This window comes from Zonotrichia albicollis, chromosome Z (assembly GCF_047830755.1).
Source record: "Zonotrichia albicollis isolate bZonAlb1 chromosome Z, bZonAlb1.hap1, whole genome shotgun sequence".
NCBI lineage: Eukaryota > Metazoa > Chordata > Aves > Passeriformes > Passerellidae > Zonotrichia > Zonotrichia albicollis.
The window spans coordinates 86,277,398-86,301,514 of record NC_133860.1 but is presented as its reverse complement, the minus strand read 5'-3'; the positions used below and the strand labels follow the sequence as shown (position 1 = coordinate 86,301,514).

Sequence of the window (24,117 nt, the reverse complement as noted above, 5' to 3'; positions counted from 1 at the left end):
TGGAGAGGGGGATGGAGCCAGGGATGGAATGGGCATGGAGCCGGGGATGGAGCTGGGATGGAGCCGGGATGGAGCCGGGGATGGAGCCGGGATGGAGCCGGGATGGAGAGGGGATGGAGCCGGGATGGAGCCGGGATGGAGCCGGGATGGAGCCGGGGATGGAGCCGGGATGGAGCCGGGATGCCGCGGGGATGGAGCCGGGATGGAGCCGGGGATGGAGAGGGGATGGAACCGGGATGGAGCCGGGATGGAGCCGGGGATGGAGCCGGGGATGGAGCCGGGGATGGAGCCGGGATGGAGCCGGGGATGGAGCTGGGATGGAGCCGGGATGGAGCCGGGGATGGAGCCGGGATGGAGCCGGGATGGAGAGGGGATGGAGCCGGGATGGAGCCGGGATGGAGCCGGGATGGAGCCGGGGATGGAGCCGGGATGGAGCCGGGATGCCGCGGGGATGGAGCCGGGATGGAGCCGGGGATGGAGAGGGGATGGAACCGGGATGGAGCCGGGATGGAGCCGGGGATGGAGCCGGGGATGGAGCCGGGATGGAGCCGGGATGGAGCCGGGATGGAGCCGGGGATGGAGCCGGGATGGAGCCGGGATGGAGCCGGGGATGGAGCCGGGGATGGAGCCGGGATGGAGCCGGGATGCAGTGGAGATGGAGCCGGGATGGAGCCGGGATGCCGCGGGGATGGAGCCGGTGATGGAGCCGGGATGGAGCCGGGATGCAGTGGAGATGGAGCCGGGATGGAGCCGGGATGCCGCGGGGATAGAGCCGGGGATGGAGCCGGGATGGAGCCGGGGATGGAGCCGGGATGGAGCCGGGATGCCGCGGGGATGGAGCCGGGGATGGAGCCGGGGATGGAGCCGGGATGGAGCCGGGATGCCGCGGGGATGGAACCGGGGATGGAGCCGGGATGGAGCCGGGGATGGAGCCGGGATGGAGCCGGGATGCCGCGGGGATGGAGATGCAGCAGCGGCCCCGCCCGCAGCCGCCGCCCCGGCGCTGTCCCGCCCCCGGAGCCGGCGCTGCTGTGCCGGGCGGGCAGCGGCTCCCGGCCGCCCCATGGACCGGATCGCTGGCCTGACGCTCCTGCAGCTCCTGCTGGTCCTGGCCAGCACCGCGCTCGGCCGCTCTGGGGAGCGAAACCCCTCGGCGAACAGGTCGGTACCCGGGGCGCAGGGTTTTCACAATTCTGTCCTTCGTTCACAACGCCTGGACGTGGCTCTGCTTTCCCCACCAGGTTTGAAAACACCCCGGGCTATTGCAGGGTGTTATTATTTCCTATTTAAAAATATATTTTATTATAAATAAATATATATCATAAACATATATATCACAATTATATATATAAATTAATAAAATATATTTTATTAAAATATTAATTATTTTGAAGCATGCTGTGTCTGGAGATGTAACTTTGCAATGATTTTGTGAACGTTGTTTAAAATCGGGCGTTTTCTGTGCATCCGCCCTAAGTTTCATTTATGTTTTATTGACTCCCACATTGATATTCCCTGGGAAAAGGGAGTTATAAATAGCATGACAGCAAGGGTGTGAAAACTACTCCAAGAAGCACAGGCATGGAAATATTCTGCTTGCGTGGAATATCTGAAGTGTGAATGCAATATTGCAAGTGAGTATTAAACTTAAGAAGTTACTGGAGGTTTGGGTTTATTATTAGTGGTGCTGTTTCACTCTCTGATGAAACACAAGCAGTGAGCCCAGATCATAGCAGGGGGAAGAGGGGACTTTGTGGAGCCAAGCACTGAGAAAGTGAAAACGGCCCGAGCTGTGTGAGCTGAATGGTGCCCAAAGCCACCAAAACCAGAGACAAGAACACAGAGCAAACATGCTGGTGAGGGTCGCAGCTGTCAGTGAAATCTGTGCAAAATCTGAGGCAGGAAGGACATGTGGTGATTTGCCTAAGCTTGTATTAAGAGATCTGGTAGCCAGTTACTGATAAATGCTACAATATGTTTTCATTAAATAGCTTGCTTGCTGCTCTGCTCTGCCAGCTCTCAGATTTCTTGCTGCTCTTCTTAAATAATTTCACTTCTTTGTCTTTGAATCAGACCAAAATCCGACAGATAGCGAGCAGTGGAGCATTTCCTGAGCTGTATTGCAATAAATATTAACAGATGAAGTCATGATCCTGATGCCAGGGAATCAAATGGGAATTTTGCCTTATTGGGAGTGGGATTGTGCCTGCACAGCGTAAATTTGCTGGAAGTTTTCTGAGCTCAGTTTCTCTTGTTTTGTTAAAAATGGAGGCTTGATGTGATCTATCAAGCATCTATCTATCTATCTGTCTATCTATCTATCTATCTATCTATCTATCTATCTATCTATCCATCTTGCTCTGATCCAGACCTTGTTGGACACCCATTAAATTGCAAATCAGCCCCAGTAATCAGTGCTTTCTGAAACGTTCATGGAAATCTGTCTCCCTGTGCCAAATGTATCAAATCATTAAAAAAAAAAAAACAGAGGAGTTGTGGTGTTTGTAGATATTTCTTATTGCTGGAACTTACACAGAGGCATTTAAAAGCCAGTGATGTTTTTGGTCAGGATGTTTCTTAGAAGGAGACAGCTCTTTCCTTGAATCTGGTGTCTCTCCAAACTTACTCATTTATGGCATTAATAACTTCACTGCAATTCCTTATGTTGAGTGTCCCTAGGACCACAAACAGTGCATTGCCCCCAGGTGCTCCTCACCTTTCATAATTTAATTCTCAGTGCGTTTGAGAGGTCACATGTGATTTGTATTAATTAGCTGTAACCAGTTCAGCAGCCAGTGAGGAATTCTGCAGCTGGAGATTGCCTGTCTTAGGGAGATGGCCCTGAAGTAATGGAAACACAGAAAATTTGAAATTTCTGTAATTGGAAACACAGAATGTTTGTGTAGATGCAGAGTGCATTTTCCCATTTGGTGTAGTTTATCAGAAGTGAGTGCCGGGATTATCCATGTGGTTGTTTGAGTGGAGGAAATGCTGTTTAAGACCTGCAGGTTTGCAGACAAACAATCCGGACTTAGTTATCTTATGTAGATGGATAATGTCATCTGATAAGAGGAAATTTACACTTCTTTGTACTTATAATCCCATTTAATTGGGTTTTACATACTGACTAGTCACTATGGGCTTTGTATTAGGGCTAATCCAATTTCATGTGGGCTCCTAACATGCTGGGTGTGGTAAATTCAAGGTACAGCACACGTGCCTGGGAGAGCTGTTTACCAGTGGGCAAGGGAAAATATGGCTCATCAAAACATGCTCCACTTGTGACCAAGTGAATCTGAAATTTCATAGTAAGAGAGGCTGAATAAGGGTCTATAACCCAAAGCGCTGGAAATTATTTGCTGTGGAGAATGCTCTAGTGCTGGCTAGTTTATTTTCTTTTACACACGTAATTACCATTTTTATAATCAAAAGGGAATTGATATTATTTTAGCATGTAGCTATTTTCTCTTTTCTCACTTTCAATGCTTTTATTTCCACGGGGACACCCTCCAGCTGAGGGCCACAGGGCTCTGCTGCCTGCGGATTCCCCTTTTTGGGTGGAAAAGCTGCTGTTTTGGCATCCCCAAAACCATGAAGGGATTGTCCCTGTGTGCCAGCCTGGCTGTGCCATGGGGAGTGATGGATTTCCCTTCCTGAGGGCCCTGCTTGCCTCCTGCAGGACTGCTAATTAACAGAGTAATTAGCAGGAGGCACCTCCTTCACTGTGCCTGGCATGGGGCTGTCAGGAAAATTAACCCACAAACAGCAGAGGTTGATGTCCAAAAAGGAGACACAGGAGCCCTTTGACTTTATTCCAATAAAGGCAGAGGCCATGGGGCGTCCCCTGGGGTCTCTCACATTTTTGGAGGACTCAGCTTCCTTTTTATCCCAATTTCCCAGCCACATTTCCCTTCTCTCTTTCCCCATTTCTGAGGCACTTGAGAGGTTCAGCCTTCCCAGAACACCTGATCCCAAAGATTCCCCTCTAATGTACAACCCTCTCTTTTAATTTTTAATCCTTGTGGAATTTAGGGGTTTTCCTTCCCCCACTGTTTCTTTCACCTTTCAATGTTTAATTTCATTTCTCAGCCAACCTAAAGTTTATTTGTAAAGGCAAATCTCTTTTTCCATTCATCAATCAGTGGGATTCTCCCCATCGTTTCTTTTCTCTCCCAGTGCTGGTTTTATCCACCAGCAGACCCACAGCTTGTCTGTAAAGAAAATTCCCCATTCCTCTCAGGGCTGAGCATGTTCACAGGTCTGTGGTGGCTCCTGGGTCACTCTCTGCTCTGCATTCCCATGAAAACATGAATATTTCACCAGCTGTGCACATTCATCTCTGTTTGAGTGCCTTCATGCTGAAAGCAGGGATGTGACATCTCTCCCACAGCGGCTGTGGAGGAGCCAGGATTCCTTTTTCTTAATGGACAGTCACAAAAAACAGAATTAACCTTTCCTCCTCCATAAACAGCATGGAAACCTGTCAGGGAATGGGAGGAATTGCAGAGTTTTAAAACAGTCTTCTTCCAACACCAATGTTGTAGTCCAGGTGGTGATTTCCAGGCTGGAGTAAATGGCTATGAGTGCTTAATTATGCATATATCCAAATAGTGTTTAATTTAATTATGGAGAGGAGCTACAAGTATAGCTAAGCATAACTATATATATACATATATACATACATACATATATATACATATATATATATGTATATATATATATATATACATATATATATATATATGTATATATATATATACATATATATATATATATACACATATATATATATATATATATATATATATATATGGCTCACCCTGGAGAGCCATATATATATATATATATATATATATATGGCTCACCCTGGAGAGCCAAGCCCTGACTTTGCCATCCCAACAATTCACCCGTGGTGAAGTTTGCATGCAATCACTGAAAACTGCTCTAATTCCTAATATTTTGGTGTAAATATTTCCACTATTTTTTTTTCCTGCTATGGCGGTTTGGAAAGATGGTAATAAATGGGGTGAGGGAGGAAGATGGAAGTGTGTTTCCATTGGGAAGGTGAGGCAGGACACCAAGGGCAGGGTGTGCAGGGTCTGTGGGCTCATGCTCACCTGGATGTCACACACAACTTTCATGAAAAATCCCTTCCTTAGGATTTTTCCTCCTGAGAAGCTGAGAGGCCTCAGGAACAAACTACAAACAATGGTTATTTGCTGCTGTGAAATGCAACAGGTGCATCTGGGATTGGTCCATGTGGTTGTTTGTAATTAATGGCCAATCGCACTCAGCTGTCTTGGAGAGAGAGTCTGAGACAGAGCCTTTGTTATCATTCTTTGTTTTTCTATTCTTAGCCTTCTGATGAAATCCTTTCTTCTATTCTTTCAGTATAGTTGTAATGTAATATATATCATAAAATAATAAATCAGCCTTCTGAAACATGGAGTCAGATCCTCGTCTCTTCCCTCATCCTCAGACCCTGTGAACATGGTCACAGCTGGGAAAGTGGGAATTCTGCTGATGGAAGCCTTGGGGAAGGGGACAGAGGCATCGCAGGAGCAAATCCATCCCCTGAAGGGGGATGGCGTCCCAGGGAAGGTGCTGGAATGCTGAAAGTGTTCATGGACTCGTGGAGAGAACTCTGGCCCTGAGGCAGTCCTGGTGTCTTGGGCTCTGATCTTTGGGTGTTTGCTGGAGTTTGTGAATCCACTGGGCTTGAGTCTCCGGCTGGGAAAAGCTGATTTATCACTGGCTGGGGTCTCTGCACAAACCACAAACAGGACAGGCTGCTGTGGAACTGCCTTGAGCTGTTTGATTTTCCAGCATCACTCTCAGTCCATGGCTATGGCAATGGAAGATGGCAGCAGCTCACATCCCAGGCAGCAGACACAGAACTCAATGTCACAGCTCACTTTATGAGCTTTGTGACCAATCACACAAAGCAAAAGCACACTGACAGTATTTATATCTGTACAGTGTATATTCTATATTGACAGTAGCTCTGTCCAACCACTGTAAGCACAGGTACCTTTGGTTAAACAATGCTTGCTTATTTCAAATGCAATCCCTGCTTGTGAGCCTTCAAACACAATGCACAGAGCTCCATTATTGAGCTTCAACCTTCCTAATATCTTGCTAGATAAACTTTTCTGTAGCTTAGGGAGTTATTCTAGACCAGTGTTAATACACAGACCATTGCTCTATTTGTCCTTGCTTTTCTACAGTTTAAATAATTTTTCTGCTGCCCAATCCCCTGGCTGCTGCTTGGCTCCAGTCACAGTTCTGCTGTGTCTGAGGCCTGCCTTTTGCAGCTTTCCCAAACCCTCTGGTTTTGTGGATTCCCACACTGATTCTGCTGACACCAGCTGAGGACTTAGGCCTCAGAAGAAAATCAAATGCTGTAAAATGCACGAGCCTGGTGGTTGTCACTTGAGATGTGCTTCACCTGAGCCCAGCCTTGCAGTGACTCCTGTGGGATTTGTTATTGCCTGGAACTGTAAGAGCCTGAATGAGGGATGTGGGACTGCAGGGGCTCTCCAAAATGCAGTTTATTGTATCCAAAATGCAATTTATTCCATCCAAGGTGTCACAGCAGCCCAGGGCTGTGGGTGACAGAGCTGTGCCCACAGCTGTCAGCTCCAGCTGCAGGCAGCCTGGAGACCCTTTGGGTTTGGTTACAGTGCGTTATAGACTTTTCTTTTGGTTACAAATGCATTATAGACTTTTCTTTGCTGAGCATCTTAACACAGCAGAATCAATCTATACCTTAGCTCTTATCTACAGCCCATCATAACTACTGTAATTACCATATTCATGTTGCTGTTCTCCAATCACTAAAGTCAGTACATTACAGTTTAAGCTCAAAGTTGTTTTTCAGTTTTCCCGCAGTGGGAAATTCTGAGACCTTTTTTCCACTTGCCACATTTGCTGCCTTGTTTGCCTGTGCTCTCTTTCTGTTTGGTAAAATCATCTCCTTGTTTGGGGTGGGTTTATCCTTTGCTCTGAGCCATAAAACCCCTTCTAACTAACACTCCCTTTGCCTCCTTGGTTATCCAGTGAGATTGGCTCAGCAATTCTTTTCCTCTATATCAAAACTTGCTTCCATCTCTATTTTTCATCAGACTCTACATTTAAAAATCTTTGTGCTGGGCACACGTGTCTGTGAGACTTTCTTGTCCAACTTCCATCCTTCCCAACACACCCCAAAAATGACATCCCATGGGATGAGATGTCACCATTAGGTTGGATGTGACACACACACGTGATCAGGGTCCAAGAAGAAAAAAATTTTTTATTCTGCGTGTTCTCCAGCTTTTATACTCTTAACAAAGCGTGATCTTAAGTCATTAACTGCATCACAATAACTGATTATATTCATTGGTGCAAAGCAATTAACATCAGTATAATTGGCAAAAATTACAGGAATTTAATAAGGTAATACAAAATAATGCAAAAATAAATACAGAAATTTATTACAGAAATTTAATAACATATACACATGTACTTATGCACGTAGTCAGCTTACAAAAATTGTCATGTATCTTTTCTAATTTGTTTCCATGCTGATGGCCTTGTCTTCTTCCTTGCTATGGATACACTCAAAAATCATCAGTTGTTATTTCTTCTATTAATCAGCTTTGTCCAGCCCCTCCATAGGGGGACAGTGTGGTGAGGACATGGGAGTGCCTGTCAGGGCTGGTCCAGCTGAGTGATCCCTGAAAATGAGACACTTTTTGCCAGGCTGCAGCAGCTTTGGGACCTTTTGCCCTGTTCCTGTGGCCTCCACCAGCCAAGGACCCGAGTTGCCTCTGGAATGTTCTGTGGGGTGAAGCAGCAACACATTTCCCCATCGTCTTGCCGCAGACTTTGAATTCAGATGCTGCACAATAAATGTTTTTCTGCTCTCTCCTAGTTCACATGAGTTTTCAGATCAAGATTCTCTCCAGAGAGCTGGTAAGGCTTTTGGGGGGCTGAATCCCTGGATTCTGGTTCTGTTATGGTAGATTTTATCCCCAGATGTCAGAGAGTCTTCTGTCACATGTTTTGTTAAAGCATAACCCTCTTTAAAAATACCCTTTAAAGGATTTGCCTGTTAAAATAACAATTCACTGTCCAGCTCTGAGATGCAGCGAGAACGTGGAAGGAAAAATCTTTCACCATTTTTTTTTAACCAAATGAAAACAGAGTTAAGTGCTTGAAGGATGGGGCTGTGAGAGTGCCCACGAAATGATCTGTGCTTGTGAAACTTCACCCTCCTGGCAAGGAGGAGTTGGGATGTCAGGGAATTTGTCACCTGGCAGGGCAGGGAGAAAGTTCCCAGCACAGTTATCACACTTTTGCCAGGCTGTTCAGCACATACCCTTCAATGGATTTGCTGTGTGGAGGAAAAAAAAGCAGCTTTTAATGTGTTTGAGATGTATAAATACAGATTTAGACTGAATCCTGCAATTTTGGGGCACTGGAGTTCCTCCCGGTAAAGGTTACAAGGTGTCCAGTGAAAACAAGAGGAACTTTGGTGAACAAGAAAGGTAAATTAGAAAATACATGTAGGGAAGGCAGTATTTGCTGCCAGTCAAGTATTTCCCATGGCAAAAGCAGTAATTCTGACATGCACATTTTCTGCAGGGATAATTATTGTTTGCATAGGAACGTGGAAAATTTTGTAGATGTGTGCTTTTTATAAATGTGTGTTTTTATAGATGTGTGTTTTTATAAATGTGTTTATAAATAGGTGTTTATAATATGCTAATAATGAAATAACACTCCTCCTTCTGCAGGTCAGCATTACAATGGTCGTGTGGAGCAAAAGTTTAATCTCAATCAAGAGGCAATTGCACAGGTAATGCCTGGAGGGCTGGATCTGTGAAGTCTTTTCACAGCACATTTAGGTCTTCCAATTTAACTACAACTGAATTAAATGGGATTTACTTTGTTCAGAAGAAACACCCAACAGAACCGTGTAAAACATTGTGGTATAGTTCTGCCTCACCTCTTGCACAAATATTCTCTGCTTTTCTGCAGTGACACCTCGGGTGCTGTTGCTGGTGCTGGCTGGTCATGTTTTGGGACAAATTCCTTATATCCACCTCCTGTGCAATGGGATTTCTTGTTCTCATTTCAGCTGGTGCCGAAGGAAGAGTTGGAGCAAAACTTGAGATTTTTAGTGGGAGTTTTTTACCTGAGACCAGGCTGTAGGTCTTGTCAAAAACTGAGTATAAAAGGCTTCCTTACCAAAAGTGATGCATTCCAATGTTGGGAACATGTTGGATAAATCTCTCTCATATGGGTTTCTGAGGAGACAGCCCTGCTATTTATATAAACACACTCATAGCCACTCAGCACATTTCCTGGCCATCATCTTGCTTTGCTTTCAGCTTGTTGCTGTCAGTGCTTGTTAATTTTAATCCTGAAACATCCTTGTGCCAAATGTAAGGTCCAGTATCAAAAGGGATCTTTCAGGGTCTGAGCTGAGAGTTATGATTTGCTAATCTAAACAGCACACATGCAAAAACATCTCCCTTTAAGCCAAGACAAAACTTTGGGGCTAAACTGTGTCCCTTCTGGAGCCTGGTGAGATGCTGTTTATGACTGGGACTCAGGAACTTTTCTGTTTTTATGTGAACTTGCAGTCATATGAAATGGTAAAAATGCACATTGTGTGTGTTATCTTATTTGGATAGGACAGAGGTGGTCACTGGAAATCTGAGGGTGAAATTTGAGAATGGCTTTTAATTTTTGCAGTTCTTTCTCACCCCTAAGTCAAATTGTCTTTTTGAAAGTTGAAATTTGGCTATGAAATTAGGCTCACAAGGGGTGGCAGTTTTATGGTGCGTGCAGAGGACACGGAAGCTGCAGTCCCTGGGTTTCAGTCCTGATTTTGTAAAGGCAGGGATCCCTGCCTGATCCATCCCATTCTGCAGCAGGTGTTTCCCTGTTTTTAAGCCACGGTGAGCCAAGCTGCCTGCAGGTAGCTTAAATTCAGATATTTCTCTCACCTGGGCAGCTGCTCAGAGTGCTTCCAGCACGGTGGGCTGTGTCCTTGGCACAACTCTGGGTCCTTTCCAGTGGGCTGAAGCAATTCTTAGAGGTGCTGTAGAGAACCTGCACCTTCTGGGCTGGGGCTGGGTGCTCTGTGAGGTGCCAGCCCCATGGTGGGAAGGGGGAACAGCCAGTGCCTCTTCTTCCTCAGGGCTGGCTCTGATTTCTGGTGACTCATTGTGAAAAATGCCAATCACTTGTTTTTAAAAGTTTAAACGTTTAATAGTAATAAAATGGTTCTAAATTCAGTAATACAATTACGGTAATAATAATTTGGACAATTCGGACAATACGAGATAATAAAAACAAAGAGTTACAGATGGTCTGGGTACCTTTTCTGGGCAAAATAAGCCCAAAAAAGGACCCACATTAACAGAGGATTAACCCTTAAAAGCAACAGCCTGTTGCATATCCATACACCTCATCCATGATGCATAAATTCCATTCAAACACAGGATTCTGTCTGGGTAGTGTCAGTTTCTTCCTCTGAATCCTCACAGCATCTTCAGGGTTGAGCAAGGCAGGAAGAAGTTAATTTCTCCTGATAATGGAGCAATAAATTCTCTTTCTCTGAAAGATTCAGGTGTCCTGTGGCTGCTAACTCACTGCAAGTTCTTTCTTTAAAAAAGTATCCTACATAGCATAGTTTCTATTTTAACATTTTGTTTTAACCTCAAACTATATTTAACACACTACTTAAGAGAATTAATTCTAATATAACACATACAATATTCATTTTCATATTTGCCAAAAGCCAATCACAGACCACAAACAGGACAGGGCTGCTGTGGAACTGCCTTGAGCTGTTTGATTTTCCAGCATCACTCTCAGTCCATGGCTATGGCAATGGAAGATGGCAGCAGCTCACATCCCAGGCAGCAGACACAGAACTCAATGTCACAACTCACTTTATGAGCTTTGTGACCAATCACACAAAGCAAAAGCACACTGACAGTATTTATATCTGTACAGTGTATATTCTATATTGACAGTAGTTCTGTCCAACCACTGTAAGCACAGGTACCTTTGGTTAAGCAATGCTTGCTTATTTCAAATGCAATCCCTGCTTGTGAGCCTTCAAACACAATGTACAGAGCTCCATTATGAAGCTTTAACCTTCCTAATATCTTGCTAGATAAACTTTTCTGTAGCTTAGGGAGTTATTCTAGCCAAGTGTTAATACACAGACCATTGCTCTATTTGTCCTTGCTTTTCTACAGTTTAAATAATTTTTCTGCTGCCCAATCTCATGGCTGCTGATTAGCTCCAGTCACAGTTCTGCTGTGTCTGGGGCCTGCCTTTTACAGCTTTCCCAAACCCTCTGATTTTGTGGATTCCCACAGCAAGGAGCACCCTGGAGCCACCCTGGGCTCCCCCACAGCCCCCTGAATGTCACCATCAACGGCACCCCCTGCATCCTGTTCTGGGCCAGGAGGATCCTGATCCGGATGGAGAACCACACCCAGCTGGATCTGACAGACAGGACCTTTGGAGCCCACGCCACCGTGGATGTTGGGGACTCGAACTGCAGCGAGGACAGCGCCATGTAAGGGGAATTCTGCTCTGCTGGGTGAGCTGGGGGCAGGCAGCTACTCTGGGCAGTGAATATGGGAGTGGAGCCTTAAGGTTTTAGCTGTTATATTTTTCAAATCCTGTGCTGCTTTAGGGTATAACTCTAAGCTCCATATAGAGTGTTAGTTGCTGTCTTCACGTTTTGGTCAGACAACACAATCCCTCTGAAACTGAAGTGTGACGGTGCTCACAGGGGTTCTTGGATGAGGGAAGAGACGAGGATCTGACTCCATGTTTCAGAAGGCTGATTTATTATTTTATGATATATATTACATTAAAGCTATACTAAAAGAATAGAAGAAAGGATTTCATCAGAAGGCTGACTAAGAATAGAATAACAAAGAATGATAACAAAGGCTTGTGGTTTGGACTCTCTGTCTGAGCCAGCTGGGTTGTGATTGGCCATTAATTATAAACATCCAACATGGGCTATTCACAGATGCACCTGTTGCATTCCACAGCAGCAGATAACCATTGTTTACATTTCGTTTTTGTGGCCTCTGAGGAAAAATCCTAAGGAAAGGATTTTTCATAAAAGTTGTCTGCAACACTCAAGGACACCTGTCTAGGTGTGAACACACAGGTGTCTGTTAAGGAAGGCAGGAGCCTCCCCTGAAATGGAAAATGTAAACTCCCTCCCCCTGAATTTCTATAAATTTTAAATTAAGGGGCTCTCAGGCAAAGATATGAGAGCAGGAATAACAGTACTTTAATAGGGAAGAAAAACAAAAAGATAAAATGAACAATGCAGTGCGCTAGAACAAGACTGACAGAGTCAGAACCCAACCTGACACCCTGTGGGTCAGCGTGTTGGTTGGCAGTCCCATTGGAAATGTGCCTCAGCCCTCCTGCAGTGTCAGGGGTGGTTCTGCTGGAGCAGGGGGATCTGTAGAGAAGGATGTATTCTTCCTCTGAAGATCCAGTGGGAGGAGAGACAGCTGCTGTTCCTCTGGGGAATCCCGTGGAGAAAGCCGTGCTGGTGTCTCAAAAACCTCTGGGTTATATCTGGGTAGCAATGCTTGGCCCCTCCCTCTGGATTATATCTGGGCAGCAATGCTTGGCTCCTCCCTCTGGGTTATATCTGGGCAGCAATGCTTGGCTCCTCCCCCTGGGTTATATCTGGGCAGCAATGCTTGGCTCCTCCCCCTGGGTTATATCTGGGCAGCAATGCTTGGCTCCTCCCTCTGGGTGGAACATCTCCCAATGGGATGTTATAGTTCTTATCAGCCATGCAAGGACATTCAATAACTGTTATCAGCAGATGTCTCCCCAGATGTGGAAGAGATAAGGAAAGCTGCCCAACTAACAGAAGACAGCTGCCATACAGATGGTAAATAGAACACAATTTGCTTGGCAATCCAGGACAACACCCTAAAGCCTCAGGCCCTGAAAGTATAAACAAAAGTGAATTGAGGGGGAGCAAACTGGGGCTAAAGGACTTCATTACCTGAAGATGGAACTGAAGAATTAACCCCTGAAATGCAAATGGACCAAACTTACGATTGTGTGAAAAACTCACGACCACTGTCCATCTAGGGTACAGCCTCTGGAAGGCTTCTGACTGCCCAAGATGTACCTATTGCAAGCCTTTAATAAATACTCACTTTATTCTCTTGATCTTGTTGAGCTTCTGTTCTAGGCAGCCACTCCAGGCTGCCTAGAAGAGTGGCCCAGGTTTTTCTGATGATGTCCTGCCACTGTGGGTAGCAGGGATTGTGTAGTTTAAGCCCAGCCTGTTGTGGACACTCAATATTCAGTTTTTGCAGTGCTGCAGCCCCTCCTGGGGCAGCCAGCTCTGCTCTCAGTGCCCATGGGGCTGAAGCTCTTGGTCTGTCTCACCTCCAGCTGTTTTACACAGCTGCTCGTGGGGTTGGAGAGGGGATCCTGTGTGGATGTGGGGCGTAGGTGCTGTGCATGGTTAATTATCCCTTCAAGGGATGTGTGCCAGTGATGAGCTTTTGGGGGTACCTAAAAACAGGGGCACACAGAATGAAGGGTATTAAAAGTGGTTATATTTATTGAAGGGACTTCAGGTACATTTTGGGCAGACAAAGCCCCTCAGGGGCCACACCCAAAAATGGACCATGGGATTTTCACACTTTTATAAATTTGGTCCATTTGCATATTGGGGGTTAATCTAACAATTCCAGCTTCAGCTAATGAAGTCATTCACCCCAAGTTAGCCCACCCAACTCACTTTTGTTTGCATTTCTGGGCCCTGGGGCAGTGAGGTGCCCTTGGTTGCCAGGTCTGGAGAGGAATTGTTGGGTCTGCCCAGAATGGGACAACAGCAGCTGACACTGAATGTGGAGTTTGGAATTACACACTAAAGAACTGCAGGATCACAAATACATGAAAATTATAAAAGCTAAAATTCCAAGGCATCACTAGCAGTGCTGCACAAGGTTCTTTTTCAATTTCACTTTTACTTTCTGGTAACTTCTTTGTCTGTGGTTACCAAAAATGTCTGTGCACTTTGTGCTGTACAATCACAAAGTAGGTGTTACTTCTTTGTGATTTTACAGCACAAGGCGCACAGAAATTTTGGTGAGGTTAACAGAAAGCTAAAAGCGAAATTGAGAAAGAACCCAGCATCACAATGTTCAACAAGGCAGTTTGAATATTACATCATCAGCACGGGAACTTATCCAGCACTCTTTTGACAGGGAGAGGTAGAGAATGGAATGAATTTATGTTAAAAATAAAAAAAAGTGATAACAAACATTCCCTCCTCTCCTCTGGCCTACAATTTGAAAATAATCTTAGTCTGATTAGTAAATATTTTAACAGAAATAAACAGAGTTTATTAAGGCAAAATTACAGGTTTCAGAACACAGGGAATGGTATCAGATATAATAATCCAAGCTGCATTTTTGTTTTATTTTTAGTTGAATGGCACATTTACCTGTGTCTAATCCTCAACTATCTCTGACTTACATTTATAATAAAGCAAGGGATGGTCTGGGTTCAGTGCCCTGTTTTAGGGGACCTGTGTAACCCAAGAAGTCTAGATCCCCTAGGAGATTGTGGGGCTGTTTTTTACCTTTTTTTAATTTATTTTTTTATTTTTAAATATTTTTGTTGGATTTTTGTTTGTTTTGTTTTGTTTTTGTTTTCTCTGTTAATCTTCAACTTTAATTTTTGAGGCCTTTCAGAACCTGTGTGCTTTCACTGTGTTTTCTTTCTGTCTTACTTGAACAATGAGAATCTCCACGCAGGTTTTAAGAGGCAAAAATATTACTTTTAAGCGAGAAGAATCTATTCAGACTAATCATGTATTGCATTAATTAACCTGGAAGGGCCTTTCACGTTATTGAACTTCAGGTGCCCAAGGCGGTGCAGAGCTGCCTCGCAGCCAGGGCATTTTGTGAGGAAGGAATGTGGAAATCTGAGCTCTCCCCTCTGCTTCCTTTCGTGCTCTGTTATTTAAAAAGATGGTGACAAGGTGTCTGTTTGCACTTTCTAATGACAGGCAGGGGTGATGCTGGACTGAGATGTGGTGGCTGGGGGAGGAGAGCAGATCCACTGAGCCTAATGGTCAGCTAGGGTGGGAAGCGGTGGGATTGAGTTTTGTTGGAAGTTAAACATGGATTTCTATTCTTTCTGGGTGGTCTAGGCCTCATTCCAATCGGCAGGTGAATGAGTACATTTCATTAGAGGAAGATTTAATCCTTTCAGTTTTTTTTTTTTCCCACTGACTTTTAAGGGTAGACTGAGCAAAAAATTCCACGTATTACTGAGCTTAATCTTTTGTGGTGCTTTTTTCTCTGAAGGTCTCTGAATTTTTTTCCTAGCCTGATATTACTTGCTTTTTGACCTAGGCTTTCCCTGAAGTTTGGTGACATTGGCAATCTAAAGGGACTTGTTATCAGGTAAGTTTATATAATGAAATCCTTACCAGATAATAACATAACACAAATACATTGTTGTGCAGTTGTGTGGGGAGTTAAAGAGAGTTTGTTTAAGCAAAAATATTGTGAAAGAAACTTGTATAACTGAAACACCTGCATTCAGCATGTCTGTCACCTGACTTGTTTTATTAAGGCTTTTTTTTTCTTCTACATTGAGTTTTCTACTTGTGGAAAAGTTTGGGTCATCTCTTTTGTGTAGAATCTTCCTGTGTCTGAGATTTTAGCTGAACTTTGATAGTTCACTATGGTCTGGGTATCAGACCACTTTATTTTTGCTTCTTGGTGATAGAACAGCATTTCAAGAGAACTGACTTTCCATACACTTGGTGGCGGGGGGTACAATCCCTGTGTCACATTCACATTTTTCCAAGTATTTAGCCAAAATCCTGTCATATTCTTCTTGCTTTGTGGGAGAAACCAAACTCCTTGAGCTGCTACAGGGAACAACCTCAAACCACAGAATCCCAGGATATTTGGGGCTGGAAACCAGGATATTTTGGGTATTTGGGGCTGGAACCCAGGGTAACTTGGGGGTATATAGGGCTGGAACCCAGGGTATTTGGGGGTATTGGGGCTGGAACCCGGGGTATTTGGGGGTATTTGGGGCTGGAACCCGGGGTATTTGGGGGTATTGGGGCTGGAACCCGGGGTATTTGGGGGTATTTGGGGCTGGAGGAACCTCTGGAGATGATCTGGTACAATTCCCTGCCCAGGCAGGGTCCCCTGGAACGGTGGCAGAGAAGCTGAGGCTGGGATGTCTCCAGACACTCCAGGCCCTCCCTAGGCAGCTGTTCCAGGGCTCTGCCACCCTCTCCCTTTCCAGGCTCCAAGGAAGGAGCAAGACCTCACATAATTCTGATAATTCTGATACAAACTGATCACGCCGACGACTCTGACGCAGTTTCTCACCGCGTGAATTTAGTGTCCACAACCCTCTGACTGATTTTCTCCTTTCTCTCCGCTCCAACATGGCCTCCCCAGGCTCCTGTTGACCACCAGCTACTACCAGCTGTCGGTGCAGAGCTGGTTCAGCCTGCAGAGGCTGCAGCTGCTGTACAACCACTCGGTGCAGGCGACGTTCAACGCCTCGGGGATCCGCGCGCCCGCCGCACACTCGTTCCGCTGCCAGCGCGTCAGCAGCCTGCAGAGACACGATGCTCTGCTGGTGCCCGGCTCCGAGCACGACCTCTCACACCTCTGGGAGGTCACCTTCATCGACTTCCAGGTGATGCCATTGTCTTGGTTTGGAAAGGCAGGAGTCTGCTAAGGAAGGCAGGAGCCTCCCCTGAAATGGAGAATGTAAAGTCTCCCCACCCCTCCCAATTGCTATAAATTTTAAATTAAGGGGCTCTCAGGCAAAAATATGGGAGCAGGAAACAGCAGGTCTTTACTAGGGAAGAAAAAATATTAAAAGGATAAAATGAACAATGCAGTACACTAGAACAACACTGCCAGAGTCAGAACTCAACCTGACACCCTGTGGGTCAGGGTGTTGGTGGCAGTGCCATTGGAAATGTGGCTCAGCCCTCCTGCAGTGTCAGGGGTGGTTCTTTTGGAGCAGGGGGATCTGTAGAGAAGGATGTATTCTTCCTCTGAAGATCCAGTGGGAGGAGAGACAGCTGCTGTTCCTCTGGGGAATCCCATGGAGAAAGCCGTGCTGGTGTCTCAAAACCTCTGGATTATATCTGGGTAGCAATGCTTGGCCCCTCCCCCTGGGTTATATCTGGGTAGCAATGCTTGGCTCCTCCCCCTGGGTTATATCTGGGCAGCAATGCTTGGCTCCTCCCTCTGGATTATATCTGGGTAGCAATGCTTGGCTCCTCCCCCTGGGTTATATCTGGGTAGCAATGCTTGGCTCCTCCCCCTGGATTATATCTGGGCAGCAATGCTTGGCTCCTCCCCCTAGATTATATCTGGACAGCAATGCTTGGCCCCTCCCCCTGGGTTATATCTTGGTAGCAATGTTTGGCTCCTCCCCCTGGATTATATCTGGGCAGCAATGCTTGGCTCCTCCCCCTGGGTTATATCTGGGTAGCAATGCTTGGCTCCTCCCCTGGGCTCACATCTCCCAGTGGGATGTTATAGTTCTTATCAGCCATGCAGTGACATTCAATAGTCTGTTATCAGCAATGTCCCCTCCCGAGGGAGGTGTGAATGTGGTCACTCAAAGAGAGAGATAAGGCAAACTGCCCACTTGGCAAAGGTAATCTGCCATACAGTTGGTAATTTAAAACATCTTGCATTGCAATCTTCAACAGCCATGGATTTCAGACAGGTGGATGCTATGGATGGGTTGAGGGGAGGTTTTGGACTTCTCGGGAAAGGCTGTTGCCTTCCATGCGTAGTTTACACACTTGTGCCTCACCTTGTGATGTTTTTTGGGCTACCTAAAAAGAGAGGCCAGACAAAATTAAGAAAATAAAAAGTGGTTATATTTATTGAAGGGTCTTCAGGTACATTTTGGGCAGACAAAACCCTCCCTCAGGGGCTACACCCACAAATGGATCCTGTGGCCTCCATTTGTGTCCCCACAGCCTCTGGACACAGGCCCGGCTCAGCTCCAGGGCCTGGCCTGACAGGCCTGTGTCAGACCCACAAAATATTTTCACCTTTTATGCCTTTTTGGGGCTACCTAAAAACAGAGACCATACAGAATTAAAGGAGTAAAAAGCTGCTATATTCATTGAAGGGCCCTCAGGTACATTTTGGGCAGACGAAGCTCCCTCAGGGGCTACACTCGGGAATGGACCACAGGTCATAGGTTTTCACACTTTTATGTTTAGTCTGTTTGCATATTTGGGCTAATCTAACGATTCAAACTTCAGCTAATGGAGTCATTTACCCCAAGTTAGCCCATCCAACTCACTTTTGTTATCATTTCTGGGCCCTGAGGCAGTGAGGTGCCCTTGGTTGCCAGGCCTGGAGAGGAATTGTTGTGCCTGCCCAGAATGGGACAGCAGCAGCTGACACTGAATGTGGAGTTTGGAGTTACACACTAAAGAACTGCAGGGTAGCAAATACATGAAAATTATAAAAGCTAAAATCCCAAGGCATAACATGGAGCACAAAATAGAAACTAAGACTTTTGCTGTCCAAGGAAATTAAAGACTGTTTTTTGTAGTCTTTCTGCTTGTGTTCCCTCTAGTGGTGAGTGAATTTGATTTCTTGTCATTACATCGTTTTGAGCTGAGCTTTCCCACTCAGCACCAATAACAGCACCACACACCCAGGCACGGGATTCATCTCACTTCACTTTTGGTGCCTATAGGAATTTTAACCTTGTGCCCTGATTATAGTCACCCTAGCCTGCCTCTAAAGCCTCTGGATAATTCCCCTGACCCATCTTAAGCCCTTGTTTTAGGATGAGATTAATAATCTTCTGAAAGTGCCAATTCTGCGCTTGACAATGAGGGAGCCTAAGATGGCAGGACTAGAGTGCCTTTATATACCTGAGTCAGGGGGCACGAGGAGCTGAAAAAGGAATGGAAAGACCTTTTGTCACTGTGTGAAAAATGTCCATGGACTGATTTAGTGGAGCAGAGAGCTAAAATCCATATTAGAACTGAAGCCAGGAATAAGACCTGTTGCTGTTTTCCATAACTGGGTGCAGCTTCCTGTAGTTTCTGTAGTTTTGCTGACACGTGCCACTCATGTGGGACTGGTGAGAAAAATCTTGTCCTAGGGCATAGGAAAATAATTTGAGAATATTTCCTGGTTTGTCATGTTGGATTTTGTGCAAAAAGTCTGAAGCAAAAACTCTGGGGACTCTCAGCAAGTGATGCAGGAGATGCACAGTTAATACGAAAGGTAGCATGCCTGCAGTTAAATATTGCTGAGACACCAAGAGTGAGTCTTGGTGGAAGGTTCTGTTTGAAACACAGCTGCAAATCCTTTGGGCAGCAGAGTGGAGGGGATTAGAAGAGCTGGCAGTTTGAGGAGACTGACCTGGATAAACTCTGAGCATTAGCTCCAGCTATCAGTGGGAGACAAAAATTTGTGCAGGTCTCAAGTCAGAATCCTCACTGCCATCAGGAGCAAATTAATGAAACACAAGTTAATGAAAAACAAATTAGTGAAACACCAGTACTTTATTTAACATGTTCGCTCTTGTCCTCTCTGTAGATTCAAGGTTTTAACATCCAAGGAGGACATTTTGCCTACGCCAGGGACTGTGCATCCTTCTTCTCCCCAGCAATCCTGATGGGCTTGGTGATGTCCCTGATCCTGCTGCTGGTCCTGGCCTATGCTCTGCACATGCTCATCCACCTGAAATCCCTGGACAGGCACTATGAGTGCAAAGCTCCTCCTGCCTATTTTGCACACATGAAGGACAGTGACATGGGAGATGAGAAGGAGCCCCTGAGAGACAGTGGAAATGAGTCCTATGAACTCAGGGACCAGCAGTTTGGTAAAATCTACATTTAGCAGTGTCCCAGTGAAACAAGAGGTGTTTTCTTCTGCTGGCACTGTTGTATGTAGTCTGTGCAGATTTTTCTACCACCTGATGAAAAGTAAAGTAGGTAACAGATTGTTTTAGCCAGTTGTTCTCCGGTAATCCTCTCGAAGATGCCTTGGGAAAGAAGGTGAGAACAAAAAAATTCCATTGTGAGTTAGAGATATTCGTGTTGTTGGACTTTATTCCTGTAGCAAAAAGCCAAAATAGAGGCTTCATCCAGCTTACCAAGTCCTGAAGAGAGAATCTGTAATGGACACTTTGAAATTAAATAAAGGTTAAAAAAACCCCTCAAACCAAACTCTTTACATATTCTTTCAGAAGGCAAAATTTTTCTTCATTTTATATTTGCTCTGTGTTCTGACAAAAGAGCACCAGTTTCTTTCTCAGGATGTGTTTTCTTTTTATTTCCCAAGTCACACCCCCTCCTTTTGGCCCCCATAAACTCCTTTTCCCGCTCTGGAATATTCAGGGCCAGTTTCTATCCACTGCACAGATTAAATGGTGGCTGCAGGGCAGCAGCATCCTGGTGCTTTCCTGTGTCTAAGCTGGAGGTTTATCCCAGGATCTGATGGGAAAACACCAGACATCTGCTCACAGAGGCTTTACCCCGTGGCTCAGCTCTGTGCCAGGAGATGGATTAGGAGAATTATGTGCTGTAATTCCAGGTAAATTTATTTTCTACCAAATCCCATCAGACTCCCTCGGGACTTCTACCTGAATGGAGAATGCCAGATGGAAATAGAAATAACAGATAAATATAAACCAACGAATACAAATAAACAAATATAAATAAACAGAGAGGTGGAAGGTGCCAGCAAGCAGTGAAAAGGATACTGTGCTATGATTTTCACTGCTGCTTCTGAGAGTTTAGGATACTGCCTTCCCACTCATCCTTTCTTCTGTTAGGGGCAAAGGTTGGGAATTCCAAATTAGCCATAATTTGGCCCTGATTGCTTGCAAGTCACAGCAATGTTCTCATCACTGTAGTGCTTTTATGTTACAAATAATAGGAACTACAGCATGATGGAAAATCAATCAAAACCACATTTGCAAGCAAAGGGCTTTTTAAATTTTAGATGACAGGATTAATTTGTTGTTTGAAGCCTTTGCAAATGGTGCTGCAGAGGTCTTTGAACACCTTGAGAGATGTCCACATGTGCTCTGTTTATTAGTACAGGTGACACACAGACTAGATGTGGAATCCTCAGAGATTACTTCATCTAGGAAGGCACTTCAGAGGGAAAAAAAAAATCTTTGATAACACATAACCAGGTGTAATAGACAAGCTTTTGAGGACTTGCCAAGGCTGCCTGCGGCCAGCTGCTGCCAAACTTTTATCTTTTTTTTGAATGGAGCAAACAAAAGCAGGAAAGTCTGAGTGGGGCTGGCAGGAGAAGGTGAGAATTAAACCCTGCCCAGGCTGGTCCCCTGTGAAAAATGCCAGTCACTTGTTCTTAAAATTGGAAAAGTTTGATAGTAATAAAATGTTTATGCAATTAGTAATAATACAATTAGGGTAATAATGTTTTGGACAATTTGGATTAGGACAATATGAGGCAATAAAAACAAAGACTTATGGATGGTCTGGGTACCTTTTCTGGGCAAAATAAGCCCGAAAAAGGACCCACATTAACAGAGGTTTGACCCTTAAAAGCAACAGCCTGTTGCATATTCATACACCTCATCCACGATGCATAAATTCCATTCAAACACAGGATTCTCTGTGGGCAAAACTTCTTCCTCTGAATCCTGATTGCGTCTTCAGGGTTGAGCAAGGCAGGAAGAAGTTAATTTCTCCTGATAATGGAGCAATAAATTCTGTTTCTCTGAAAGATTCAGGTGTCCTGTGGCTGCTATCTCACTGTGAGTCCTTTCCTTAGGAAAAAAGTACCTTACATAGCACAGTTTCTATTTTAAACTTATCTTATAAGCTAAAACTATACTTAACACACTACTTAAGAGAATTAATACAGCATCACTTTCTAACGCAACACACATAATATTCATTTTAATATTTGTGAAAAGCCAATCACAAAATACTCATTTTCCACATTCCCTGTCCTGCACACAGAGCTGGCTGATGCTGGGCACCAGGGTGCCATGGTGCCAGGGCCACACAGGAGATGTTCCTTGTGCTTTGGAGAGCTGGGCTGTTGTCCTGGATTGCCAAGCAAATTGTGTTCTGTTTGCCATCTGTATGGCAGTCCAATGTCCCCTGTTCATTGGGCAGCTTTCCTTATCTCTTCCACATCTGGGGAGGGGACATTGCTGATAACAGACTATTGAATGTCACTGCATGGCTGATAAGAACTATAACATCCCATTGGGAGATGCTCCGCCCAGGGGAGGAGCCAAGCATTGCTGCCCAGATATAACCCAGGGGGAGGGGCCAAGCATTGCTGCCCAGATACAATCCAGAGGGAGGAGCCAAGCATTGCTGCCCAGATATAACCCAGGGGGAGGGGCCAAGCATTGCTGCCCAGATATAATCCAGAGGGAGGAGCCAAGCATTGCTGCCCAGATACAATCCAGGCGAGGAGCCAAGCATTGCTGCCCAGATATAACCCAGAGGGAGGAGCCAAGCATTGCTGCCCAGATATAACCCAGGGGGAGGAGCCAAGCATTGCTACCCAGATATAACCCAGGGGGAGGAGCCAAGCATTGCTACCCAGATATAATCCAGGGGGAGGAGTCAAGCATTGCTACCCAGATATAATCCAGAGGGAGGAGCCAAGCATTGCTACCCAGATATAATCCAGAGGTTTTGAGACACCAGCACGGCTTTCTCCACAGGATTCCCCAGAGGAACAGCAGCTGTCTCTCCTCCCACTGGATCTTCAGAGGAAGAATCCATCCTTCTCTACAGATCCCCCTGCTCCAACAGAACCACCCCTGACACTGCAGGAGGGCTGCAGACACATTTCCAATGGGACTGCCACCAACCCCCTGACCCACAGGGTGTCAGGTTGGGTTCTGACTCTGGCAGTCTTGTTCTAGTGTACTGCATTGTTCATTTTATCTTTTTGTTTTTCTTCCCTATTAAAGTACTGTTATTCCTGCTCTCATATCTTTGCCTGAGAGCCCCTTAATTTAAAATTTATAGCAATTGGGAGGGGTGGGGAGGGTTTACATTTTCCATTTCAGGGGAGGCTCCTGCCTTTCTTAGCAGACTCTTGTCTTTCCAAACCAAGCCAGCTGTCCTGCCTGGGGCTGGGAAATAAAACCTGGCACTGTTCAGAGGCAGCCTGACAAATTCACTGTGATCCCTGGTGTGAGGTCCTCACCCTGCCCTTCCTAAACCCTGAGGTTCTTGAGGCACAGGGCAGCCTCTTCCTCCCACAGGGGTCATTTCTCCTCCTGGTCTGATGGTGCTGCCAGGATAAATCTGACCTGATAATTAATTTCCTTGCATGGCTTAACTGGGCAAATCAACACCTTTCTTGTGAGAGGTTCTACAAGAGTGAGATGGGGAATGAGGGAATTTCTCTGTGGTCCTGTCCCTCATTCCTCATCCCCTTTTCCAGCCCAACTGTGCTCCCTTTGCTTTTCCCTGGTTTTCAGGGTGGATGTCTGCTGGCTGAGTGCTCGAGATGCTCAGCACTGCAAATCTCCAGCATGAGCCAGGACAGAGTTTTGGGTGCAGATTTTCAGTGTTTGTGTGTGTGTGTCCCTCCCAGCCCCTACTGAGCAAGAGACAATAATTAGTACCTGATAACTTAAAAGGAAAACTTCTGAGGTAAAAAACCAAACCAAACCAAACCAAAACAAAACAAAACAAAACAAAACAAAACAAAACAAAACAAAAAATCCCCAAACCAACCAACCGAACAAAAAAAAAAAAACAAAAAAAAAAACAAAAAACAAAACAAAAAACGACAAAAAAACCCAACCCAAAACAAACAAATAAACAAACAAAACAAAACAAAACAACAACAACAACAAAACAACAAAAAACCCCCACAAAAACAACCCAAAACCAAACCAAAACAAAACCCCCCCAAAAAACCAAGGATAAAAAATTCTTTCAGTTTATCAGCTTTTCTAAACCATGACATGACTGGGATGTCCTGGGGAAAGGAATACACTAAATATTCTCCTCTGCCCCTGTGCCACAACAGTTCTACTCAAATGACAGAA

The 24,117-nt window shown here is 45.2% G+C and overlaps 1 protein-coding gene across 2 annotated transcripts; it reads left to right on the top strand.

Annotated features, from left to right (window-relative positions):
• The first annotated feature begins 922 nt into the window (after positions 1-922).
• LOC141727088 (V-type proton ATPase subunit S1-like protein) lies at positions 923-22,167 on the top strand. 2 transcript variants are annotated; one of them, XM_074532832.1, is made up of 7 exons: positions 923-1,161; positions 7,916-7,956; positions 8,781-8,842; positions 11,385-11,587; positions 15,435-15,485; positions 16,506-16,749; positions 19,647-22,167. In XM_074532832.1, the coding sequence occupies exons 1-7, from the start codon at positions 938-940 to the stop codon at positions 19,947-19,949; spliced, it is 1,128 nt and encodes a 375-aa protein (XP_074388933.1). In that variant the 5' UTR covers positions 923-937; the 3' UTR covers positions 19,950-22,167. The 2 variants fall into 2 exon arrangements, with proteins under 2 accessions (XP_074388933.1, XP_074388934.1); XM_074532833.1 differs by lacking the exon at positions 923-1,161 and adding an exon at positions 1,606-1,634 and having other exon boundaries at positions 19,647-22,166.
• Positions 22,168-24,117: the final 1,950 nt, after the last annotated feature.

Coding starts and splice junctions, on each gene's coding strand:
- LOC141727088 (XM_074532832.1), top strand. CDS start 938: ATGGAGCCGGGATGCCGCGGGGATGGAGATGCAGCAGCGGCCCCGCCC. Junction 11,588..15,434: donor TGCAGCGAGGACAGCGCCAT/GTAAGGGGAATT, acceptor TTTTTGACCTAG/GCTTTCCCTGAAGTTTGGTG. Junction 15,486..16,505: donor CTAAAGGGACTTGTTATCAG/GTAAGTTTATAT, acceptor TGGCCTCCCCAG/GCTCCTGTTGACCACCAGCT.